At 39.8% G+C, this 24,097-nt stretch overlaps 1 protein-coding gene across 13 annotated transcripts in view; it reads right to left on the reverse strand.

The window, feature by feature from the left end:
• Tle1 (TLE family member 1, transcriptional corepressor) overlaps positions 1–24,097 on the reverse strand; it is an 85,322-nt gene that overhangs the window by 34,920 nt on the left and 26,305 nt on the right. For 3 of the 13 annotated variants that reach the window (XM_021200871.2, XM_029539479.1, XM_029539474.1), the window contains exons 5-8: positions 20,694–20,756; positions 18,981–19,055; positions 8,133–8,334; positions 7,379–7,395 (exon numbers count right to left, since the gene is read on the reverse strand). In XM_021200871.2, coding sequence (XP_021056530.1) covers positions 7,379–7,395; positions 8,133–8,334; positions 18,981–19,055; positions 20,694–20,756 — 357 coding nt within the window. Of the gene's footprint in view, positions 1–7,378; positions 7,396–8,132; positions 8,338–13,554; positions 13,782–18,950; positions 19,056–20,693; positions 20,757–24,097 lie in introns of those variants that run through there. The other 10 variants (XM_021200870.2, XM_021200869.2, XM_029539473.1 and 7 more) reach the window with 5 other exon arrangements.

The raw sequence follows: 24,097 nt of genomic DNA on the forward strand, positions 1-24,097 counted from the left end.
TGCTTAGTTTCTCCTGTTTGTATGCAGAAACTATACAGGAAATGACTGGACAAGGTGAAGACCCCAGCACAAAGGGGCTTCTTCCCTTAGGACAACCTAATTTATTTGAGCAGAAGAAATCTTGGAGCATCTACACCAACTGCAAACAAATAACTATTAAAGATACAAGCTTCCTAGAGTCACATCTACCCATACTACCCAGAGGACAGCTATGGAGTTATTCAAGGGAAAAAGCTTCCAGTAAAACAACCTGGCATGCTAACAGAGTGGCACAAGCCTAGAATTGCAACAAGTAGGAAGTTCAGGCAGGCAGTTCAAGGGCAGCCTAGGCTATGTGAATACCCATTTCAGAGAAAGCCACCTGTGTGCATTCCCTTGAGGTAAGAGCGATGACACTGTTGTAACAGGGAACATCCTTCATGAAATACACCAGGGCGTTGTCTGTTGCAGTAAATGGCTAAGACTGAACAAGACAGCAAAGTAGTCAACCTAGTGGTAAGAGAGGCCAATAATTTCTTAAAATATCCAACATTAAAAATCCAAATGCAATTTTACAACCATACTTTTCTGTAAAAACTTACAGGACAAGCACTGGCTGGACCTCAAGCCAGCTTGATATTAGTTTATCTTGCTATCACTGCACTCTGGGAATCCACTAAATACAGCTGCAAAGACCCAGGTACTTTGATAAGGATAAAAGCAGGCTTTATGATCTTGGTCCAAGAACTTTATTCTTCTTTAGCAACTTATCAGTAGTGATTGCACAAATCCGATTCAGAGAATCCTGTATTTAACAAAATGCTTTGTGAATGCTACATTTATTTCTCAAACACTCAGAAACCTCCATGCACTTGAGAAATTTCTCTGACAACAAGTTTAAACCTTGAAACCACCAATAGCAAACAAGAGAGCCACTTCCTGGCACAGCAGATGTCAGACAGGCTTTCCTCAAGTCAAGAGAGAGCACAATCCAAATGGATTCTCCAGCTGCTATGCTGACTCCCTTGGGAACATTCTCTTCCCGGCAGGACAAGTGGTTGTGTCAGAGGCACAGATTGGAGACTTGAGACACCTCATTTATCCTCAGTTACACTAAGACGGTGGGAACCTAATTTGATAGTACATTCCACACTGACAATTAACTTCTTGGGGAACATTAAAACAATTAGGTAAAGATGCACCCCATCACATCTGTCTGTTGTCTCATCTACACATGATGGCAATTAAGCCATCACCCTACACTACACTTTTGCAGCAGTACAAATCGGTCATTCACATTTTCTACTACCCACTTCAAAAAAGAAAATGCACTTTTTACTCATAACCATAGGGATCACCACTTGTCAACACGAAAAGTAGAGAATGTATCCACAGGGCATACACACAACCTCTCCAAACTCTGCAGCAAGCCTGAAGAGGGCTCATCTGTCCCACAGTTACATGCAGAATGTGGGCAAGTTGTACCAGGACCACAGAGATCTATCCTGCCAAATGCAGGTGGGCCTTGTAGGAGATGAGACTGAGCCTGTGATATTATACTTGAATGTCACATATTAAGCCACATGACTCTGTCACCAACTTTCAGCCCCCTAAATTGCCCTTCACACTACTTTTCTAAAAAAGCAAAACAAATTCACTCTGGAACAGAATACTTAAACACAACTTAAGTGGTTTTTAACACAATTATGTCTCCAACTCATAACACAGAGACAGGAAAGTCAGTGTGCCAAGCCTGCTTGCTGGGGTACTCTGGTGCCTCTCCATTCTCTACAGCCCAGATATGGCTGAGAATTTCTAAGCTAAAAGGCAAAATTACAAAGCTCCTAAACCTAAACGTTTTAAACAATAGCTTTAGAGCATTTTAATTTACAACCAATATGTCTACAAATATTCCCAAATCTAAAACTCAGGTCTGAAACATTCTTTAGACCCAAGCACTAAGATACTCAAACTGCATTTTCTAATGTAAGAAATGGCCCCCACATTGACAAAACATTAGGTCAGGACCTGAGTCATTTGGATTTCTGACAGCAGTTGTGTCTACAGCTTAAACATACAGATGCTGTTACTGGCTGCTGATATGAATTTCCAGTGGGAAAATAGCAATCATCACAAGGTCAAAAGAAAAATGGAAAAGAACCACATGCCTGTTCACAACGTCTTTGAATTATAAGATGCAAACTGAAGTCTAAACCTGGCTATGGGGGCTGCACTGGACAGATGGCTCAGTGGTTAAGAGCACTGGCTCATCTCACAGGACTTCGGTTCATTTCCTAGCACCTACACAGCAGCTTACAATCATCTGCAATACAGGCTCTATTCCCATCTAGTCTCTGAGAATATAAGGCACACATGTGATGCATATACTTACATACAGGGAAAACACCCGTACACACAAAAATAAAATTAAAAAATAAGTAAAACTTGATAGTGGTGAAAGACACCCGTGTTTGCAATGATCACAGTGGGATAGACCTAAATGTTTTTCCAGGTGGCACAGGCCTTAGCACTCATCTGAGGAAAGAAATTCCACCCCCACCATCACAGGTACATACCAACCCCAACCATCTAAGATTACTAGGTGATCTTGTCTCCTTCAGGAGTTAATTCACAGCAGGAATTTCAGGTTTCTCAGGCAGTGATAAATACCACCAAAACAGGACTGTGTAGGGAGGCAACTGCCTAGGTACAGTTCACATTTCCTACAGTACCTAAAAGTCAACATCCAAGAGGAGTCATCTGAATTTTTGCCTGAATTTCCAAGCAATCTTTTCTCAAATTTTAATCTGTATATAGTCAGGCAAAAGACTGCTCCCTCTCCTTATTTACCGTCAACAAAGCTGAGTGCGCTGTACTGAGCAGGTCCACTCGGTTGGATCAGCTCCATGGAGGACACACAGCCACCCAGACAGATGGACCCTCACATCCATAAATGCACTGTACAACCTGTCTTTTACATTTTAAAAATATTTTTGTTTTCTGAGTATGTGTGTGTACCCAAAAGGGAAGGGATATACACTTAGCACAGCATGCATGTACAGGTTAGAAGACAATTTGCAGATGTCAATTCTCTCCTTCTACTATGTGAGCCCAAGGGATTGAGCTCGGATCATGAAGCACTTTTCCCAGCTGAGCCATCCTGCCTGCTCTCCTAATTGCATTTTAAAGGGAAGAACCCACACTTACGGGGAGTACAGGAATGCACTTACCACATTTAGCCTGTTTTGCCATTTCTTTCTAAAGAAATCTAGTTATTGCTGGTCCTCTAGAGCTAAGAACTTCAAGCAGATGTGTTTAAGTGACACTCCTTTTAGACAAAATTTAACGCAAGTCACCTTTAAACCAAACAGTATCTGTACATTATTTCATTAATTATTTATAGCTCAGCAGTGAAGAACACTTGTTGCTCTTGCAGAGAATTCAGGTTAAGTTCCTAGGGCCCACATAGTGCCTAATAACTGTCTGTTCCAACCTAAGCCTTCTTCTGGCCTTGGCAAGCAAGAGGAGCACATGTGGTGCATATATACATAGGCAAACACCCATTCACTGAATATGGCCTTTCTTTTCTATTTATTTGTTCAACAGCCATACTAACATACAAAGGCTTGTAAGTTAAAAGCAAAAAACCAACAAACAGACATGGTAGGCTCTTGCCTGCAATCCCAACACTCAGCAAGTGGAAACAAGAAAATTGCCACCAGTCTGAGGTCAGCCTGGACTAAGAGTATAATCCTTGTCTCTAGGAAAAGGAAGAAGCTGCCAAGTTGGCTCAGCAGAGAGATTGATAAAGACAAGAACTGACTCTCACAAACAGTCCTCAGACCTCTCCACGCGTATCATGACACACCTGTTCCCAGAGACATCTGCACACAAAATAATTAAGAAAAAGCAACCAGCTAACAGGCAGGCAGGGAATGGATTTTGAGAATTATAGGTCAAAACTAAACAAACAAGGAGGAAAGTCCAGCACAAGCCCTTGGTGGTATTCTGGCTCATCCACTGGGAATAGTATGTTACTTTTTCAGCCTTTACATTAAAACACACTGCCTATGTGAAGGTACACTTGTTTTTTTATGCTTTCAGGTGAGAATAGTACTATCACTGTGAGATAAAGATGAAGCACCTACCATGCAGCTGCTATCCTCTGGATCTGCACGTTTTGCATTTAATTTAAGCAGTATGTTTAATATAAAAGCAGCAAAAAAAAAAAAAAAAAAAAAAAAAAAGCAGTAAAGAGTCAGTGTTCTCATGGCTCAAGTTGTGTGAGTTTGAGGCAAGAACCTCCATCCCCCAAAAATGACCCAGAGACTTTCACAAATCTCTTAAGACAAATTGTCTTCAAGAATGACATATGAAAACAACTGTATCACAGACTGAATATACCACCTGGTCAAAATGTAGTCAAGTTTCTTTTAAGCCAGCATTAGAGATATTTAAAAATATGAAAAAGCAATTCACTCATTAAAAGTCTGTTTTAAAGAAAACATTGTTTTTTTCATTACTATTAAAATGATTAACACAACTGAATAGCTCTGTATCTAAATGGTTTTTAAAGTTTTATTCTAATCTTGTAAATGTCAAAATGTATCACCAAAAGAAACAAGTCCTTAGGGGTCTTCAGTAATTTTATTTTAAAAAGAGAAACATTGAGTCAGATTGGTTTGAAACCATCCTTCTCATCTCCCTAGTGAAAGAAGAAAGCGGCAGTGTCAGTCCCGGAATCAGATTCCCAACTCCCCGTGCTTTATCACATAGTACTACAATATTTTAGGCACTAAGAATGTATACACTCCATTACCCACTGGTTCTCATATTCAATTTTATACCAAGTTGATAAGCTAATTTTATGTAACTGCATCTAAACCTACCTTTGGTAAAGAAAACAATTCAACTCCTCTACAAACTATATTAATGCTTGGCTTTTCCCATTTTCACCACCGAAGATTTAATTACTAGACAGAAAAACAGTATACACCCACACACACACAAACACACAGACACCCCCACACACAAACACTTGTAAACTTATCAAGATTTTCACGTTAAAGGACACAAGCCATCATCACTTCTTTTATATTATTGGATTCCTCCATGTTTCTATGAAGTTCACTGAATCTAAATCTAATATAAACTCAGAAATAATCTATAGCTTTCTACAATTCAGGAACTGTAATATACTCTTTTGAGGATGAAACTGGAGGGAGGAGACATTTGGGAGGAGGAAGACCAGTAGTAACAAAGAAAAGTGAAAGACAAGGGTAAGGAGTAAGTGAATATAGGCAAGCAAACTCATGTTATTCTGAAAAGCCATAATGAAACCTTTTAGTTTATATGCTAACTAAAATACTAATTTAAAAATGAGTATCCAACAGGTCTCTTACGATATTAGCCAAAATTATGAGTGACTACTGGAAAGATTACATATGGGCAAGGCCTCTAGCAGCTTCAGGATGTAAACCTGTTTGTACCCAAGGCATTTCTCAGTTCCCTGCCAGTTGAAACACTTGAGCTGTCATATTGAAACTGTCTTTTAGCATTTCTGTCACTTGTCCTGTCCTTGACTGAAAAAATGCCTTTGCTGTGTACCTATCTACTCCTAACTGTAGCATCCATACATGTAAGGAGCACTCAATGAATACATTCATTTAAGGCTAAAGAGTAATAATAAGAGAGGCAAGAAATATTAAATTAGAAAAGTCCTCTCTCAAATAAACTTAATTCAGATGAAAACATGCAACACAGTTCTTTACTACATCTTCTGCTGATTTTACAGGTTCAAATCTGGGGTTTTAAAATGTTGTACTATATGTACTGAATGAACATGGAAGAAAAGATGACAGGCCATAATGAAACCAAAATAGCAAAATATAAGGGTTTCTTCAAAAAATAAAGCCAATTTACTCTGCCTGTTAGGTATTTTATTTCCTAGTTAGAGCTTTGGTCTTGTTTTCTTCCCTTCCTTCTAAAAATACCTTAAAAACCCTATACTGTGATCATTGAAAACCTAACTACTTTTCCCTTTAATTACTCATACCCCTAGACAAATCCCAATACAAGAGCTCAGCAGGACTTATCTCAAAGAGAACTTTTAAAGCAGTACCTATTCTACACAGAAAGGTGGTCAGGGATCCTGAACTTGTGAAGATGCAATCTTCCTAAACCCCTACAACAAAACTTTAAGATGTTGGCATATACCTGTGATTCAGCACCCAGGGCTGTGCAGTGAGATCCATCTGACAGGTGTGTGATATGTGTGTGTGTGTGTGTGTGTGTGTCTGTGAAGGATACTTGCCACCAAATCTGACAACCTGAGTTCATTTCCTGGGACCTACACTGTAGAAATAATAAAATCACTCTATACCACACACACACCAGAGAGGGGGGGGGGAGGAAGAGAGAAAGGTACGCAGAGGGAGAGGGAGGGAGGGAAAGAGGGGGAGGGACAGGAAGGAAGGAAGGAAGGAAGGAAGGAAGGAAGGAAGGAAGGAAGGAAGGAAGGAAGGACAGCACTGGAGAGCTAGATCCATGATACAGAACTTTCCTTCCAGGCAGGAGGCCCTAGGTTCAGTTCTCAAGACAGAAAGGAAGAAAAAAGACAGGGAAGGAATGATTTAAAATTTACTGTCGTATTTCTTTCTCTCTTTTTTAAAATCACGCTTTAAAGATGGCCAAAATATTACTGTGCTCAGAAATGAGGATAAATAGGAAGAATCTGGGGGCCACCCTCATTAAGCAGAGTAGGTTCTCATTCTCCATCTTTAAAATGTGTATCCCCAACACTGTCAGATGCAGTGTAAGCATTCAGCACATAAAAGGGTATGTGTGACTTGGGATTGTGAAAACATGAAGTCTATAAACACATAGCCCTGACTATGAAGCTCCAGATCTTTAAGAATTTACTACTAGATGCAGTCTTAGGTCTAAAGTAAATTTAAGATCAAGGCTACACTACAATAAAATATGCAAAGAAAACATATGGAAAGCTAGAAACTAAGATGCATTCGCAACGACAACAAACCATTTAGATTGAAATAAGATAGTTGTTATGGCAAAAAATGAATATTCTTTTAAACTATATGCAACCTAGACTCCACATAGAGCACACATTTAAGCAGGTCTGGGCTGTACACTGAGCAGTAAGGAATTGCAGCAGACAGCTTTACGAAAGTACCTCTCCTCAAAGGCCAGGTTTATACAACAGAAGAGAGGGCAAGGACTCACAAAAATAAAATGATTTTTAAAAAGAAAAACTGAGAAACCCAGGTCACTACACGAGGGGTGGGTGTCTGTGTGTCTGCTTGGTGCTTGTGTTCGAAGAAGGCAGCTTGGAAAAGCAAGTGGGTCTGTGTTCATGTGCAACAGGCGCTGGGGTACTTACCGTGCCAGGCTCTCTGTCTGCTCCCGAGGTTACCAAGAAATGCACAGACACGCCCGTTCAGACACAGAGGCAAGAACAGAAATAAAAAAAGGGGGGAATAATTAGAACACAGGCCCCAGGCAGTTTCAAAAAATGGCTTTATTTATATAAGTCATTGCACATTCCTAATACAGTGATTTCCTGAAGATTACAGTATTTTTGTAAACATAAGATTTACAGTTTAACCATACACAAAGCCTATTTTTAATTTCTTGACAGAATAAATTACTTTTCTTCAAAAATTAGTCAAGTGCAATTTGCCCAATATTTAACGCATACTAGGATTAAAGCCTACAAAACTAGTAACAGATGCAATTGTCAAGCCTTTCATTTGAACACATTCACTTTCAAATTTAACTTCTTATTTCGCCCCATTTAACAAACATCACTTTCTTTGAAAATTACCCAATTAAGCAGTTAACAGTTCTCCATAATATGGTACAGGCCACTGGGATTAAAAAGGCAGTTACTAAGATGTCAAAATGCCTGAGGGCTAGCAAGATCAGGGAAAAACCCCACAGCTGCCCAAGGCAAACCTTGCAGAGTGGCAGGGTGAACTGAGTGTCAGTGGAAAGCAAGCTTTTTCGACAGACAGCTCCTGTTATCTCACTGTTTGCTCTCTGTGTGGGGCTGGGGCTTTCCACAGCGAGGCACAGCTCTGCAGCACTGTCTGAGTATGGGAGCAAAGCCTAATCTGGCTTGCCGGGCCTCTCACCTCTGTGGCGCTCTGCATCATGGTGCTTCTTGTCATCTTTTATTGCCAAGTGAGACTGCCCACTCAGAGCACTAGACAGCGCGAGAAGGCTGGCACTGCCCCCAAGGGGTGGGATGCCAGGAGGCTGTAGTCCTGAAGGGTGAGGCGTGAGAGGTACTGGGGGTCCATGGCCATGGGAGAGATGCTGAGCTTGCAACTGCTGCTGCTGTTGGCAGTGGTTGGAGGAAGAGGAAGAGTAGGAGGAAGAGGAAGAGGAAGAGACAGGGTGGAGAAGCAAAAGGAAGAAGAGGAGAAACAGGAGAAAGAAGAGGAGGAAGAGGAGGAGGTGGTGGCAGTAATGGTGATAGAGAAACCATCCAGGGGAAAAGTAGAAATAACAGAAGATATAGGAAGGAACCACAAGTTGGACACAGAGAAGGAAACAGAGACAGAGGTAGGAAAGAGGAAATGAGGTTAGTGCTTTCAACTCATCAAAAGTTTTTGTCCCTCAGTAATCACCCCCGGTCAATCCCCAAATCTAACCTAGAGTTTTCACCTGCCACTTTTTGCTGCAAGCCACCTGAACAAACTTCATTATTGGGCATGTCTGGCTACTTTAAAAGATTTATGTATGTACCTCATCTAGATTTAAGTGCCTCTGAGGTGAAACTTCAATGTGTCACTGACTCTACGCTGGACACCTGTCCTGAGCTAACTGAAGTTAACCAAGGTATATGGTAAATACCCCACAATGAAGTAACCACACTATTTATGGGGTAAATACATTTCACCCAACATTAACTATCACAAAACTCAGAGCACGAAGTGCTAGCGTCTGGATGACACCTTGTACTGCGTCCCTAACTCCCCAAGGCCTCCAGAGACCTTAAGGAAGCAGTGACTTCCTCATTTCTCAGAAGCTGCCAAGCTCCAGGGCATTTGCTGAGGGTCACTAGGGTGAAGCAAGTATCAGCTGCCCCATACTACCCTAGACAGGAGATGGGCCTAGAAGCAGGCTGACCTCGGAAGAAGCCTTGGAGTCAAGGTTTTAGTTACTCTTTTCACCCAAACTTCATTCCTGAAACCCAGCCCCACACACCTTCCTTGCCTACATTACAGAACAAAGTGTTAAGATGGAGAGGAGAAGCACTGACTACTGACTGCAGAGATTTAGAGGCCCCATTCTGTTCTGCCATCTATGCTGACTCTATCACCTAATACACTGCAAAAGTTACAAACCTGTCCTTAAGAAACCACACTACTGCTCTCAGCATTACACTTAAAATGATCGAATATTTAAGAAATGGCCCTGAACCATCACCATCTATCTAGATGTATTTTAGCAGTCCAATATAGAATTCATTTTTGATGAGACAGTAAAAACAGTTAAATATTAAAAACAGTTAAATATTTCTAAGGTGTAATATTTGAAAATTCTTAAGATTCTAATTCGTGCTCATTTCTCAGGAGTGAACTGCTTGTTTGTTTATTGCCCACTGCTGACTGGAACACACAGAATACTTCATAGCTGAGTTCAGTAGCTTCAACCCACACGAGAAATTCATTTTTAATTCCAATTCAGATATGTTTCCTACCCTCAAGAGTAAACAAAAAGCAACATCTTAGGCAATGAAAATCAGTGATTTTTACAGTTAATTTTTCACTTCCAGAACCTTTAAAAAGCTTTAGTAGTCCACCTTCATCTCAAACTTCAACTCCTAAGAGAATTAGTTTTAATTAGAGGGGTAAATGGAAAACAGGGGTGAGGCCCAAACACACAGCATTAATAATGTTCTTGGAAAGTATTTATAAATTACTCATTCTCCACTTGAGATCACAATCACAGTTTCTTTACATGTAAAATCACCTTCCTGTCATCCAAAAGACACTAATTCTTGCTCTGTCACCTTTTAAGAGCTCAGTAACAGTGAGACATAAAACTGAAGAAGCTGGCAGCAGCATCTTGGTCTGCTAGGCATGCTCATTAGCACTTAATTAGGAACGAGACACCTGCCATAAGAAATGTGCTTGGAGGAGGATGAAGAGCAGGCCTGCCCTGCTAGCAATTACTATCATTACATCTCGAGCACGAGCCACGGCTAGCTTCAGAGAAGCAGTGAAGCGAACACAAGCCCGCCTCGGGTCATTAGGCACAGCTCTGATTAGAGAAGAAGAGATGGCACAGAGCAGAACAGACAAGCACAGCATGACACCCCTCTTAGCCCTCCACAAACTTGCATGACTGAACCACTAGCTGAGCACCTCAGAGACAGGGTTTTAGTTGGCAGCCAGTCTGTGCTAGGAAGCACTTATCTAGGTATCCACAGGGATAAGACTTACACCCCCCTACCCCCCATACTCCAAGGTAACTTCCAAAAAGAAAAAAAAAAAAAAAAACTAGAAAGCTGATCAAAATACACTACTGAAAAGAGGACTGAGCTTACATAACACTAAACTTTGCCACGGTCCTGAAGGAGCTACATGTGTTTAAACCCAAGAGTTGGGGAAATGACTATCAATGGGAATATTCAACAGACTACCCAGAAAACTTCCACTCCTACCCTGTCCTGTTCTCCAGGCCCTGCAAAAACAGATTTCTGTCACTTAGAGGTAACTGGGATCAATCATCTTTGGCTCAGGAAACTTAAAACATCTTTATTTCCTTTAACAAAAATATTTTTATAAATTATCTAATTTTTAAGAGCAAAATAGCAAATTTGTCGTAAAAAGTAGTAAAACTGAGGAACAAAGAGATGGGTCACAGCCATCTAGATGTTCTAGGCTACTGGAAACTTGAGTGTGCACCTCCCATTCTGCCTCCTGAGCCAAGGAAACACACTCCTGTTTAATATCCCAGCTGAAGCCACAACTCACATAAGGTAGGATGCAAAATGACACAGGGCTCAGAGCCTCAAGCACTAAAATCCTCTCTGCTTCCTAAAAAAAAAAGGTCAAGTTTACGTTCACAGCACAAGGGAGGAAGAAGTCAACCTCCTCCAAAGACAACTTTGTTTTTCTCCCAGGGCAGTCAGGACAAATGTTGCAGTCAGGATCACCCAGTTCCATGTACTCTGTCACAAATCCACCTTTACCATGGATCCTAAAGGCAGTGAGAAATACAGGCTTCTTCTTAGACTTCCTGAGCATAGCTTCTCTCAACGATACTTCTCAATGCTTGTTCCCATATCCCTGCTCTCTTTCAAGGAGACTTGTAAAGGAGAATCAAGTTCCCAGACACAACACTGGCCTTCCTTCCAAAAGCAGATAATATGGGAAAAGCAGAAATCTTAAAATAAATAAAACATTTATTTTAAATAGAAGGTTCACATGAGAATCAGTTAACTCTAGAGGGGCAGCCCACACCTCATTCCCTCTGTTACTAAAGGAACCCTTTCTCTCCAAGTTTCCTAAGACATTCTGGTACATATCACTCTTTCCCAGAGCACAAAGCAGCAACACCATTTAAAAATGTGTCTTAGGTCAAATACAATGCTGGCATTGCTAGACAGCCAAACAACAGTCCTGTCATTTAGATAACTTTTATGCACCTGCCCTCCACAGACCCAAATGTCATCTGTCACTTGTTTTTAACATGACAGCAAGGATGGGTTAATTCACACGTCTATACAGGCATTAGAATTTTTTTTAAAAAATTAGGACTTCTCAGTAGATTAACACTACATAGAGACACAAGAAAAACAGTGTGTACAGATGTTTTTGACAAGACAGGCGGCTTCGGTTCTTATCTCGGGGGTCTGGCGAACATAAAGAAAGTGGCTCCCTGAATGACCAAGTGGGAAGTTTGGCTGGCAGCATGGCCCTCAAGGCCACTACAAGAGCTATCTGAAATCTCCTATTACATGAGAGGCCTCTTTGTCCAAGAGGGGCAAAAGTGACAAACAGAAAGCAGCTGCTCACTGGGACCAACAATTCTCCACTTGAAAGAAATAAAGATAAAATAGCAATGCACTAAAAGTGCCCAGAAAATAACACATGGATGATCCAAGAAATAGGACAAAATATGTGCAAAACATAATTGAATTCGGCAACAGGAAATGACAAATTAACAGACAAAAGGAATTCTCAAAAGACGGGTCACATCAAGGAAATATCAAAATGCATCCATCACTGGTCATCAGCGGTCAATCAGAAACACTGAGAAGCCTTTCAGGAAGATAGTATCAAAGGAAGCCAGACAAGTTCAGACAAGTTTTAGTAAAAGGTATAGCAAAAAGTAAATCTACAGATAGTGTTTCTGGGAAGCTAAACTACTAACATTAATATAGAAAACACTAGACAGCATCTAAAAAATAAAAATAAAAAATTCAAAACAAGTGATGCAGCGATCCTACTATAGATACATACCTGAAGGAAATAAAATAGTCTCAAACAGACATCTGCACTCACATGGTCACTGCAGTATCATCCCAACAGCCAATGCATGTGCTTTGCTGTTATCACTGTTAATCCTGGGCCTTGAGTAGCTGGGGGTGGGGGTGGCAGCCTCCAACTCATTATGTAGCTAAGATAACCCTGACTTCTAAAATTTGAGTTATTTTCCATTATACACAATTTGTGGAGGTATTGGGGATCAAATTCAGAACTTCATATGTCGTAGACAAGCACTCTTAATTAATTGACATCCCCAGGCCCAACCTGGGTCTGGATTCTAAGAGAAGAACAGAGTAGAATGAGAAGTAGTTACCAGGAGTTGGGAAAATAGGAGATGATGATCAAATGATTGAAAGTTTCAATTTATATAGGGTAACTTCTGGAAATCTAAGGTAAGGCATGGTGGCCATGGGCTGCGTGCATACCATGTTGTGTATTTGACATTTGCTAAGAGATCTTAAGTGCCTATACAGATTATTAGACTATGGGATGATTAACATGTTCATCTGCTTGATTGTGATAATGTAATCAAAACACTAACTTGTACTTCTTAAATAGATTTTCTATTTGTTAATAGTGCTCCAATAAAGCTGAAAAAGCAAAAAGAAAGTGACAGAAATCCAGAAAGGGATCAGTAAAAACCAGCCACACCTCTATAATACTTGCCATCTTTACTCTTTCTGAATTGTGCTGAGGCCAATTCATTTGTCCAGCCTCTACACACTATCTATCCCACCTTCACTGCGTGACTTATGTCTGATCTCTAGCACTTAAAGGATTCATTTCAAAAACCAGAAAGGAGTTGTAAATTAAAACACAAGAAGCTACCTCTTTACACCAGAGTGGCTAGACTCTACAAAGTAGACAAGGTATGAAAATGTATGGGACAGAAACTAGAATCTACATACACCACTGGAGATATAAAATGGTGTAGGCACTTGGAAAATAGAAAGGATGTTGGGAATTAAAGATAAAACTACCTAATGATCTACAAATCCCACTCCTAGATTTACTCCCAACAGAAGAGGAAAAATCTGCATTAAAAACTTACAAATGGGACCAGAGATAGCCTCCTGCTGCCAAGCCTGAAGAACTGAGTCCTATCCTGGGGACACATATGGTAAAAGGATAGAAATCAACTCCTGGGAATAATTCATAGCAGGATTATCCAAAACAGCCACCAAGTAGACACAACCTGATCATCTACTGAACTTACAAAGGGAAAAATAAAGGGGATAAATAAATATATGCCATGTTACTGTTCCTTAATAAAATTGACTGAAAATATCAACTCTAATTTATTTGGTAGAACATTTTCCTCAATGTACATTTAGCCCTGGAGCTGATCCCCAGTGCTGCATAAGGGCCACAGTAGAGCATGTCTACAATCCTAGCACTCAGAAGACTGTGATCAAAGTCTCACACGGTCAAGGTCATTCTTAGCTCCACAGACCCTGTCTCAAAACATAAATTATCTGAGTATCAGAGCTTATTCTTTAATCCCAACACTCCAGAGGCATAATAAGCAGGAAAACCCCTGTGAGTTTGTAGCCTGCCTGGTCTACATAGCAATTCCCAGGCCACTTAGGGATACTTAGCTAGGAGGCAGGAAAACCTTGAAAACATCGTGCTACGAATATGAATGGCTATATATGAATTTATATATTCAAGCTAGTGATAGAAAAGAGGATATGGGAAGTCAATGATAATAGACACGGGGTTTCTTTCAGTGGTGACAAATACATTTCAGAATGAGACAGTCATGGTTAAATATACTAACCAATGAACTGTATGACTTAAAGGGTCAATTTAACATGAACTATATCTCAATATTAAAAAAGCTCATACACCATGCTTGACCTATAAAATGTGATATCCTATATTCTATGAAGCAGTTTCACCCTCTTAAAAACATGTATGTGTTTAAGTATGAAACGCTCATACCAAGGAATCAACTAAAATTCACACCTTAGCACCTGGAAGAGAAATTACAACATTTCCAGTTACTACAATGCACATTAACTGTGGGAAAATCGAGACATTTATGAAAACATCCTGACATCAAGGCCAAGCTCCATATCTATGTGAGATACTGGGTAGTATTCTATTAAAAAACTAACATAAAAAATCAAACTGACTTAACCAGGAGAAACAGGATATACAGAAAAACTGATTTTCTAGCTGGATGTAGTGGTATGTACATCTATAATCCTTGTATGAGGAAAGTTCAAACAGTTGTATTTGAGTTCCAGGTCAGCCTGGGCTAGCTATACAGTGAGACCATTTTATGAAAGAAGAAATGGGGGCAGAAAATGATAGGACTTCCTTGACTACTGGAACTTAAGGTTTAAGTCTTTGAAACAAGATCCATGTTTACTGTACCTTTGTGGTCTCCAAGTAGCAGGATGCCCACTCCTCTAGAAAGGCATGAAAGGCTGAGTTAAAGATGGGCTTTCCTGGTATTAGCTGCATAGACCTAAGAATAAGAAGCTCATCCTCTTTAAAGCCCGAACACTACAATCTCATCAAGAACCAACATGTATAGTTAAAAGAAAATAATCCAAGTTTGCTAATCCTTAACCCAATCATCTCATGCAACAGTGCAGTGCTTTTTACATCCATAAGTGATTATTTTAGGCAATTTTAGTCCCCTACCTGGGCACATACATAGGCATCCCATACACACACACATTCCACAGCTATCAAATGCACAATAATCTAAGCTTTTTTTTTGTTTCATACAAAGTTGGTTTAAAGTATACAGAGGTGTGAGTTTGCCTATGAAGCAGAAATGTAGAAATCTAACCAGTAAATGAAACCATCCTTGTCTTCATAGAAGATATATGCATGAAAAATGAGTCACACTATTTTCTTTGTAATCAAGTAGATTACAAAGAAAAATAAGATTCCCCAGATTACCTCCAAATTTCTTGAGTTCCAGAATTCAGATAGTGGTATAGAAAACTGTTCAATTTTTCTTATATAGTCAACAATGAGGCCACTACCAAAAGATCTAGCATTTTGTAGACAGGAAAGATAATTTCTACTGTACCTCTTAAAAATCACAAAGGCAGGGTACTAGGGTACACTCTTATTGAGTATGAAAACCAACATGGTCTAGCTATACCTCCATCTGTCCTCCCATTTGAACTTCAGAGTACATACACCTAAACAGATGGCTGGCTGGAGTGCTAGCTCAGCAGTAAAATGCATGTGTAGCAGCACATTCAAGATCAGGATCCTAGGTTTGCAGAAATGAAACACATGTAAACAGCAGAAGAATCAACAGGCATGCACGCACGCACGCACGAGCACACAAACACACAAAATAAAAGCAGTGTTGTAGTTAATATTCTGCCAGTCAACAAGTTTACTATCAAAGCTGCTTTTAGCAGGTCAACAAAAGAGCAGGTGTGTTGGACAAGTACCTTTAATCCTAGTACTCAGAAAGTAGTGGCACTCAGAGGCATCTCTGTGAGGTTCAACATGGTCTACACAGCTAGCTGCAAATCAACTACAGAGCTATACAGTAAAATCCTCTCTTTAAAAAAAGGAACAAAAATATTTGAGTAATTTAGTTGAAAAGGAACTAAGTAAAAAAAAAAAAAAAAAAAAGCTCCCTTAAATATTAGTACCCTAGATAAAGGCTGGAGGCAAGTAGGAAAGAATTAAACTCACCTAGATTGGAGAACATTAACAGGATGATAAGAAACTGGCATTACTCACTCAACAAGGACACAAAAAAGAACTTTCCTACTCCCCCAGTCAAGAGCGCTCAGAGGCCAAGAACAGAAGCTGAGTTCACCAAGAGTTTTGGGTCCTTGACAAGCTCAGGCTACTTTGCTAAAATATCTTTAGCTATGTCCAGCAACCCATAAGAGATAGTACCTAGAAGGGAAGGGAAGGGCTTCATCCATTTGCATTTTAAAGGGTACTCTTTCTTGATCTTTCACACTTAAAATAGATGTCTAACTAAACCTTTTCTTTTCTTAGTGGGAAAGTCAATGAAGATGAAGAGCTTGGCCTCCCCCATTGTTCCCTACCCTAAACCATCCTAGAACAATACTGACAGCTGCTATCAAACAGGCTGCATTTTCTCTGCACAGCTGCTGAATGAACAATCTCCCAGAGCTTCCTCCCCTCTGGCCAGACAGGCTGGCACACTGCATGTGCAATGAAGGGGTGCAAAGGTCCACTGAATTGTCAGTCCGATTTTATGCTACTTCAATTTTCTAGGATATATGCAATTCTTTTCAAGCAAAAATCAAGCATATGCTATAGCATGAAACTAAAGTCAGGGGCTATTTCTGATCAGTGCAAGTTTTCAAAGAGCCTGTCATAAATTAATATACAGACCCTACCATTTGAGTGACTAAAAACTGTATATGCTAAAATGCTGAACACACCGTGATTCATTAACTCTTGGCCCAATTCTCCAACTTGGGTTATTACTATCAAGCTAATCTTACTTTATAATCTCAACACGTTTTCCTAAACTAAAGCCATTAATAAAATTTGCAATTCATCCACCCTTCTGAAATAACCTATTTTTATTTTCTGATTCTATTCAAAATGAATAGTAACTACTGGAAAATACATTTCCTCCTTTTGCAATATAGGTACAAAGATTTTCGAGGTCTGAGCAGTATCTCTGAGAACTTACAGACCAGTATTGATTCTATTATTGAAAAATTACACATAGCTGGCCATGTGGCTCACTTGTAGGGTACTTTCTTAGTATGTGTGAGGCCACAGGTTCAATCCCCAGTACTGCCAAACAAAGACTAGAAAAATTACATGTAAAAATTTAGATCCTATCAGAAAACAAACATGTCCCACAAAGTTGAACAGGGCCCTTGAGATCTGCTTTGCATATGTTTTCTTTTAATCAAAACAGGCTTTTCCACCCTCATTCATTTGTTTAAAAAAAAAAAAATTCCTTGCTCCAGCTCCAGCTCCAAGTATAATCGCGATTAGTCTCTTCTAATCAAACACGGTATGTGCAAAAATGCCAGGGAATATTTGATTTGATCTCTGAAATAAAGCAATTCATTACACAAGAAAAGGGTAGAGAAGACAGCAGACAAATGCAGGCATAATTGTGTTCTTTGTTGAATGTGATTAGAGAGCCCACTAAGTAACAGTCAAAATGTGATACAGGAGGGGAAGGAAGACAGAGCCCAGACCTGGGGAAGGAGAGAGAACTGTTTATGCAGAGCTAAGCTGTCAAGTGCAATAAAGCGGCTTGAATAAAATCTAAGCTGAAAATCCACTGAAGCTCCCTGGTTCACGGAGGAAAAAGCTATTAAAAGGAAATGAAGGTCACCCTCCCAGTTTATTTCACCTAATTGACTGCCAATAGCTTACCACAGGCACCCCAACTGCAGATCTGCAATTGAGAAACTGATGAAAGGAGGGTTTTCAAGCTGGGGCTCATTCTTTAATCCTCCTTGGCTCTTGTGTTTTTCCCATCTCCAGTGGGGATGTAATTTTAAACCTTGATAGATTAACTGGTTCCATTGTCTGTCACAGCACTGGACTATGGCACTCTTAATCCCTACAGCAGCATGTCTAATTATCATTACAAAGTGTCTGAGGGAACTATAAAGACCAGCAGGGCATCTTCTCACAAGCAATTAACATAAATTGATAAATGAGTGATTCTGAATTCATTCGAGAGACTTGCGTATGAATAAAATAAAGGACCCCACCTCCATTTCAGCTCCTTCTTTCCTTTAATCTAAAAGGAGCAGAGCACGTGAGAACCACCTTAGGTCCTGCAGTGGGTGGAGCTGAACTCCAGCAAAGGAAGAGACAGAATGCCTGGCTCACTAGATCCCTTAATGCAGAACAAATAACTTGTGATTGACAAGAGAAACCAGCTTCACCAGCAAGAAGAGATGGCTGAACTCCAGAGACATGAACCCTGAAAGGCCACAGAGCACTAGGGCAGACAATTAACACTCCTTCCCTGGCGAGGGAGTTTTTCATTGGCATGCCACTTTAAAATTCATGAAAGGGGAACAAGAAAGAAAAGAATCAAACAGCCACAGGCTCCAGTGCCTAGATAGCACAAGGCAAGAACTACTTGGGAATAAGTCAGAGTCCTATATTGACCTCACTGTGGTAGAATGGCACTAGACAGAAAAAAAAAACAAGGAAAGTGTTTAGAAAGTGATCTAAAGCTTCTACCCCACTAGCAGCAAGGGTGGTTTCAAGGACCACTGGGTAAATTTCTCTACTTCTCCATTTAGGAGAGTTATTTCCCCCCTCTTCTAGTGTTCTCCTCTCATCCTTGTGCGACTCCTTCCTCTTCCCTATACAGCTCCACACAACCCGAACCCCCTTCCACCCTCTATTAATCAAATCAGTTATCTCTAAGTTACACAAACTTAGTTGTGTGCTATGCCATCAAACCATAAAGAAATGAAAGCTGGTGATACACACTGTAGGAGGTAGACCTGGTAGGCCACGTACCCCGATGATGGCATTCAACTCTGCCATGGTCACCTGTTTGGCACGTTCCACAGCCTGGGCCACCTGTTGTTGATGCTTTGAAAACAAGGAGAAAAAAGGGTTAGCATCAGCTAAGAATTTCCCTGTTCATTCTGACAACAAAGACCAAAAGGCAGGTAGGTCATCATGCAATAGTCACTTTACAGAACACACAAGAAGGACAATGAATGGTCCTTCCCTTTATTTCTGAAGGGTTCCAGGCATTACTAAACTCCTAGTGGGGTGGTAAATATCAGAATGGACATCAATGGTGACCTGGCTTTAGATACTAAAAAAACCAGGACATGGATGACTGTTCTAGGTTACGGTGGTGTGTTTGTGCACAAAACATTTATTCAAACACCTCTCTTGAAACTTAAAAATGGAACCAGTCAGTCTGTGTTTTCTCTGATTAAAAAAAAAAAAAAAATCTAGATGCATCAGCAGTATTTAAAAAAAAACAAAAACAAAAACAAAAAAACAAAAAAAACCAGAAATTTTCCCAATATTTATCTTAGCCTTTTGGTGTTCTACTCCAAGGAGAAAGTTCTGTTTTCAATTTAAAGAATGAAAACTCACCTTGTCCACTCCCCAACTCTACACATAATTAATATATAGCCACAGTTAATTTGAGGAGACTAGCTGAGGCTAGGGTCACTGAAAGCTGGCAACAAATCAGTAGGGAGCTCCAGGTGCTCTACAGCCAACTCCAGACCCTAACCTCCCAAAGCTGGGCCTCTCCTGTGTCACCATACGTTTATCTTTACATATGAAAACATTATTCCTCTGTACTGAAAAGAAGATAACACTTTCAAAGCAAAACTGAAATACAATGCTGAGCTAATCTCCAATTACTCCTATGAAGTACTCCCTCTGAACATATTAATGTAAACTCAAACCATATGGCTTATCTGTGTCTATTACTCTGTGAATCAAGATGATATGAATACTCATTTTATCCTTATTATGATTACCACCTATACTCTCCATGGAATGAATCTTGACTATATATGAAGTCCCTGCTTTCATGTAGATCAATCCTAATGCAGTGACTTTTCAAGTCAGCTCAAGAAAACAGAAAAGGGTACCTGAATCATGTCAAGCACATATTACTCAAACACATGCCTAGCCAGCAGTGGTGGCACTGATAAAGGAGCAGACAGCTCTTTGTGAATTTGAGGCCATATTCTACACAAGGAGTTCCAGGCCATAAACACACACACACACACACTCACTCACTCTCTCTCTCAGTTCCAGGCTATAGACACTCTCTCTCTCTCTCTCTCTCTCTCTCTCTCTCTCTCTCTCTCTCTCTCTCTCTCTCTCACACTCTCTCTCTCTCTCTCTCTCTCTCTCTCTCTCTCACACACACACACACACACACACACACACACGCACACACACGCACACACACGCACACACACGCACACACACATACACACAACAGAGGGGGAGAGCTTTCTTTATGCTTCATGGTCACTTTTCAAAAAATAATAATTTGGAGTTGAGATACTGTCACCCCTCCAGCAGCCTGCCCTTGGATGCCTTAGACAGAATGACAGGGTTGACACATTTGAGATGTAACAGATGTTCTTCACACTTGTTCCCAGTGATAAAATTAACATCTTAAAACTGGCTAATTTGCAAACAGAGAAGCAACATAATTGCACTTTAACAGCTGAACATTTTACTTACTTCCTGAGACAGAAATGGGATGACTTGGGCACAAATGGTGTTCAATCTCTTGGCGATTTCAGTCTACAAAGACAAAGCCACACACATGTTTAGAACACCTCTCAGTCAGTTCAGAAGGTGAAATTTGAGTCTTGAATTCTCACTCCTGGAGACAGAAAATTGTTCCTTAAGCCATGTTACCAATAATTACCTGGAAATACACTATAGATACCAGAACTCCCTACAGAATAGACATAAGTGCAAATTTTATTGGTCCCTTAAAAGATAATGATGGGGTTGGAGAAATGGCTACTCTCCCAGAGGACCCAGGTTCCACTCCTGGCACCTACGTAATGGTTCACAAGGAGTTGCAACTCCCGCTCCCAAGCCCTCGTTTAGCCTCTGTGGGTACCAGGCATACACATGATGCACAGGCACACGTAGTGGGGAAATTATCATATACAATTCTTAATTTAAAAATAAATAAAAATAAGGAGTATTTGAGTCAGAAAATCTTCATGGTTTACATTATACTGTCACTTTAATCTGGAGTTTAAAAGCCCTAATACCTTCTCATCGAGAACTCTCAATGTTATCACTATGAGACAATTTTACAGTTACAGCAAGTTCACTTAATGTAGTATCAAAAATCATGTCAGCACGATCTGGCTTTCAAAGACATAAAGGACAAAAGTAGAAGAAAGGGGGTACAGAACTTAACACCTCGACCAAAGAACCCAAAAATACATACTGGGGAAAAAAGAGTATCTTAACAAATGGTGATATTCAAATTGTGTACAGAAGAATGAAAACAGAACCAAAACGTATAATCCTATAAAAAACTTCAAGTGGATCAAAGTTCTGAACATAAGACCAGAACCTCAATCTGATAAAAGAGAAAGTAGGGAATAGGCTTGAAATTCTTGGCACAAGAAATGGCTTTCTGAACGAGATCCTGGCAGTGCGGGCATTAAAAACAACAATTAATAAATGAGATCTCATAAATCTGAAAAGCTTCTGAATAGTAAAAGATACCATTAACTGAACAAGAGACACATAGACTCAAGAATAAAATTCTTATGAATTATACAATGGCAGAGATATCTAGTATATACAATATACAATATACAATAAATCTAGAACTGAACAAAGGAAATGTCAAGAAAACAACACAGTTTTAAATAGGGTCTAGAACTAAACAGAGTTCTCAAACAATGAAACACAAATGGCTGAGAAACACTTAAACCTTCAATTTCCTTATCCATCAGGGGAATGCAAATAAAACTATTTTGAGATTTCACCATACTCCAGTCTGAATGGTCAAGACTAAAAAATCCAAAATGATAGGAAATAGTAGTGAAGAATTGTAGAAAGGAGAACACTTCCTTAGAGTACAAACTTGTAGATGCACTATGGAAATCAGTAAGGAGGTTCGTCAGAATGCTGCAAGCAGATCTACCTCAAGATCCACCTATACTAAGCTAGGGCATCACCCAAAGGGACTATATCCTACTACAGAGATGCCTGGTCATGTTTATTGCTGCTATATTCATAGTAACCAGAAACTGGAAAGAGCCTCAATGCCTATTAAGTGATGGAGACTATTCAGCTCTTGAAAAGGCAGTGAAATTTGCAGGTAATTGGATGTTTCCTGTATGTTTTCTCTTGTATATGAATGTTAACTTTTAAGTTTTATGTTTGTGAATTTCATTCAGAATACCCACAGAGGTTAGCTAGAAAGGGATCAGGGAGAAATAGAGGAGTTCTTCGAAGGAAGGGAAATTAGAATAGTGCCATAAAGGAATACTGGAGAAACTAGAACAGGATTAAATGGAGAGAAAGAGTAAGGAAGGCAGGGTAGAAGATGGAGGACAGGGGTAATAATCAACACTAAAGGCCTTTTTTAAAGGCCTCATAGAGACCTGCTACAATAGGCTTCCTAAAATATAGACATGTATAAATGGAATCTAAAATGGAGTTATCATATGATGGGCGAACATTACCTATTACTAGACATAATATGTTACCAATAAAACTCCCAGTACTGAGAATGGGTTACATCTTTTTAAGTTCGCTAAAGGGGTCCCACAGATGTCCTCCAAACATTACATACTACTGCCAAGACTACTGGTTACACTACACAACCTGACAGTAATACCCTATTGCTGAAGATATAACTTACTATGCCATGAAACATGGAGAAGGGAAATTGATGTCAACATAAAAGCAGTCCTATTGACCAGTATAGTGTTCAAAGGTACTATACTATACACATTGCTAGAGGTGAAAAGGAATTATCAATCTCATCCAGCTACAAACCTAGCAGCCTACAATAGAGATCTGCCTAAACAACAGGTACAAGAGTGGTACAAATTCAACAGGAGCAACTATGTTGGATACTTTTGGGTCCACTCTGGAAGTTTGAAGTTCCAAAATTGATATAACTTGGACTGGGAAAACTGTCCCAACCAGACTACCTATGGAAAAACCTATGATACATTTTCTTGATTGATGATTGGTGTGGAAAGGCTCAGTTCATTGTGTGCAGTGTTAACCTTGGGGGCTTTTGTTCCTGAGTGCTGTAAGAAGAAGGATGAATAAGCCACAGGGAGCAAGCCAGTAAGCAGCATTTCTCTTTGCTTCAGTTCCTTAAACTGAATTGTTTAAGTAAATGAAAATTATAGATTAAAAATCCTGCTCAAAAAGTTCATTGTGCTTATACCAGTTACAATGGCCTAAAATATTTTTCCTGCTAAGTGCAGTCTTCACAGAGAATCAATGTTTAAAATAAAATGCGTTTACTTAATTCCCCAAAGACTTTAACATTCATTATCTCAAAAAAGTACATAAACCGTGAAACATATTAGTAATAACAGAACTCTGTCTAGGGTGTGACATGTCATGACATGTTGAGAAAATGCAGTGTCACCAAATGCCAAGACCTTGCTGAAAAGACCTTGGCTAGACCAAGCACATAGGAGCCCTGAATAGCTGTATAGTCTCTATGTAAATAAAGCAGGGAAAGTCCCTGCCTAACTAAAACAAACTTGAAATCTGGAAACAAAGAAAAAGAAGAGCAGAGCAAAAGAGGAAGGAAGAAAGGCAGATTAAGAGGGAGGGAGGGAGGGAGGGCGGGAGGGCGGGAGGGAGGCAATAAAGTCATCTGTAAAGAACCCTTTATTATTTCGTCCTTTTCTGTCTATGCTTAATACTTAATACTTAATGCTGTCTTTATTACTAGATTAGGCAATAGAAAGGACCTAGAGGGCAAGAGATGTAGTTCAACTGATGGGATGGATACAAAAACCTCTAAGGGTTAATCACTAGGTATGACCATATATAAGGGAGTTGGAGAAATTCAAGGTCTTCTTCTATATGATTTCAAGGTCAATCCAAGGTATTTAATACTAAGAAGAATGAAGATA

The sequence above is a fragment of the Mus pahari genome, chromosome 6, assembly GCF_900095145.1.
Source record: "Mus pahari chromosome 6, PAHARI_EIJ_v1.1, whole genome shotgun sequence".
In the NCBI taxonomy this organism is placed as follows: Eukaryota; Metazoa; Chordata; class Mammalia; order Rodentia; family Muridae; genus Mus; species Mus pahari.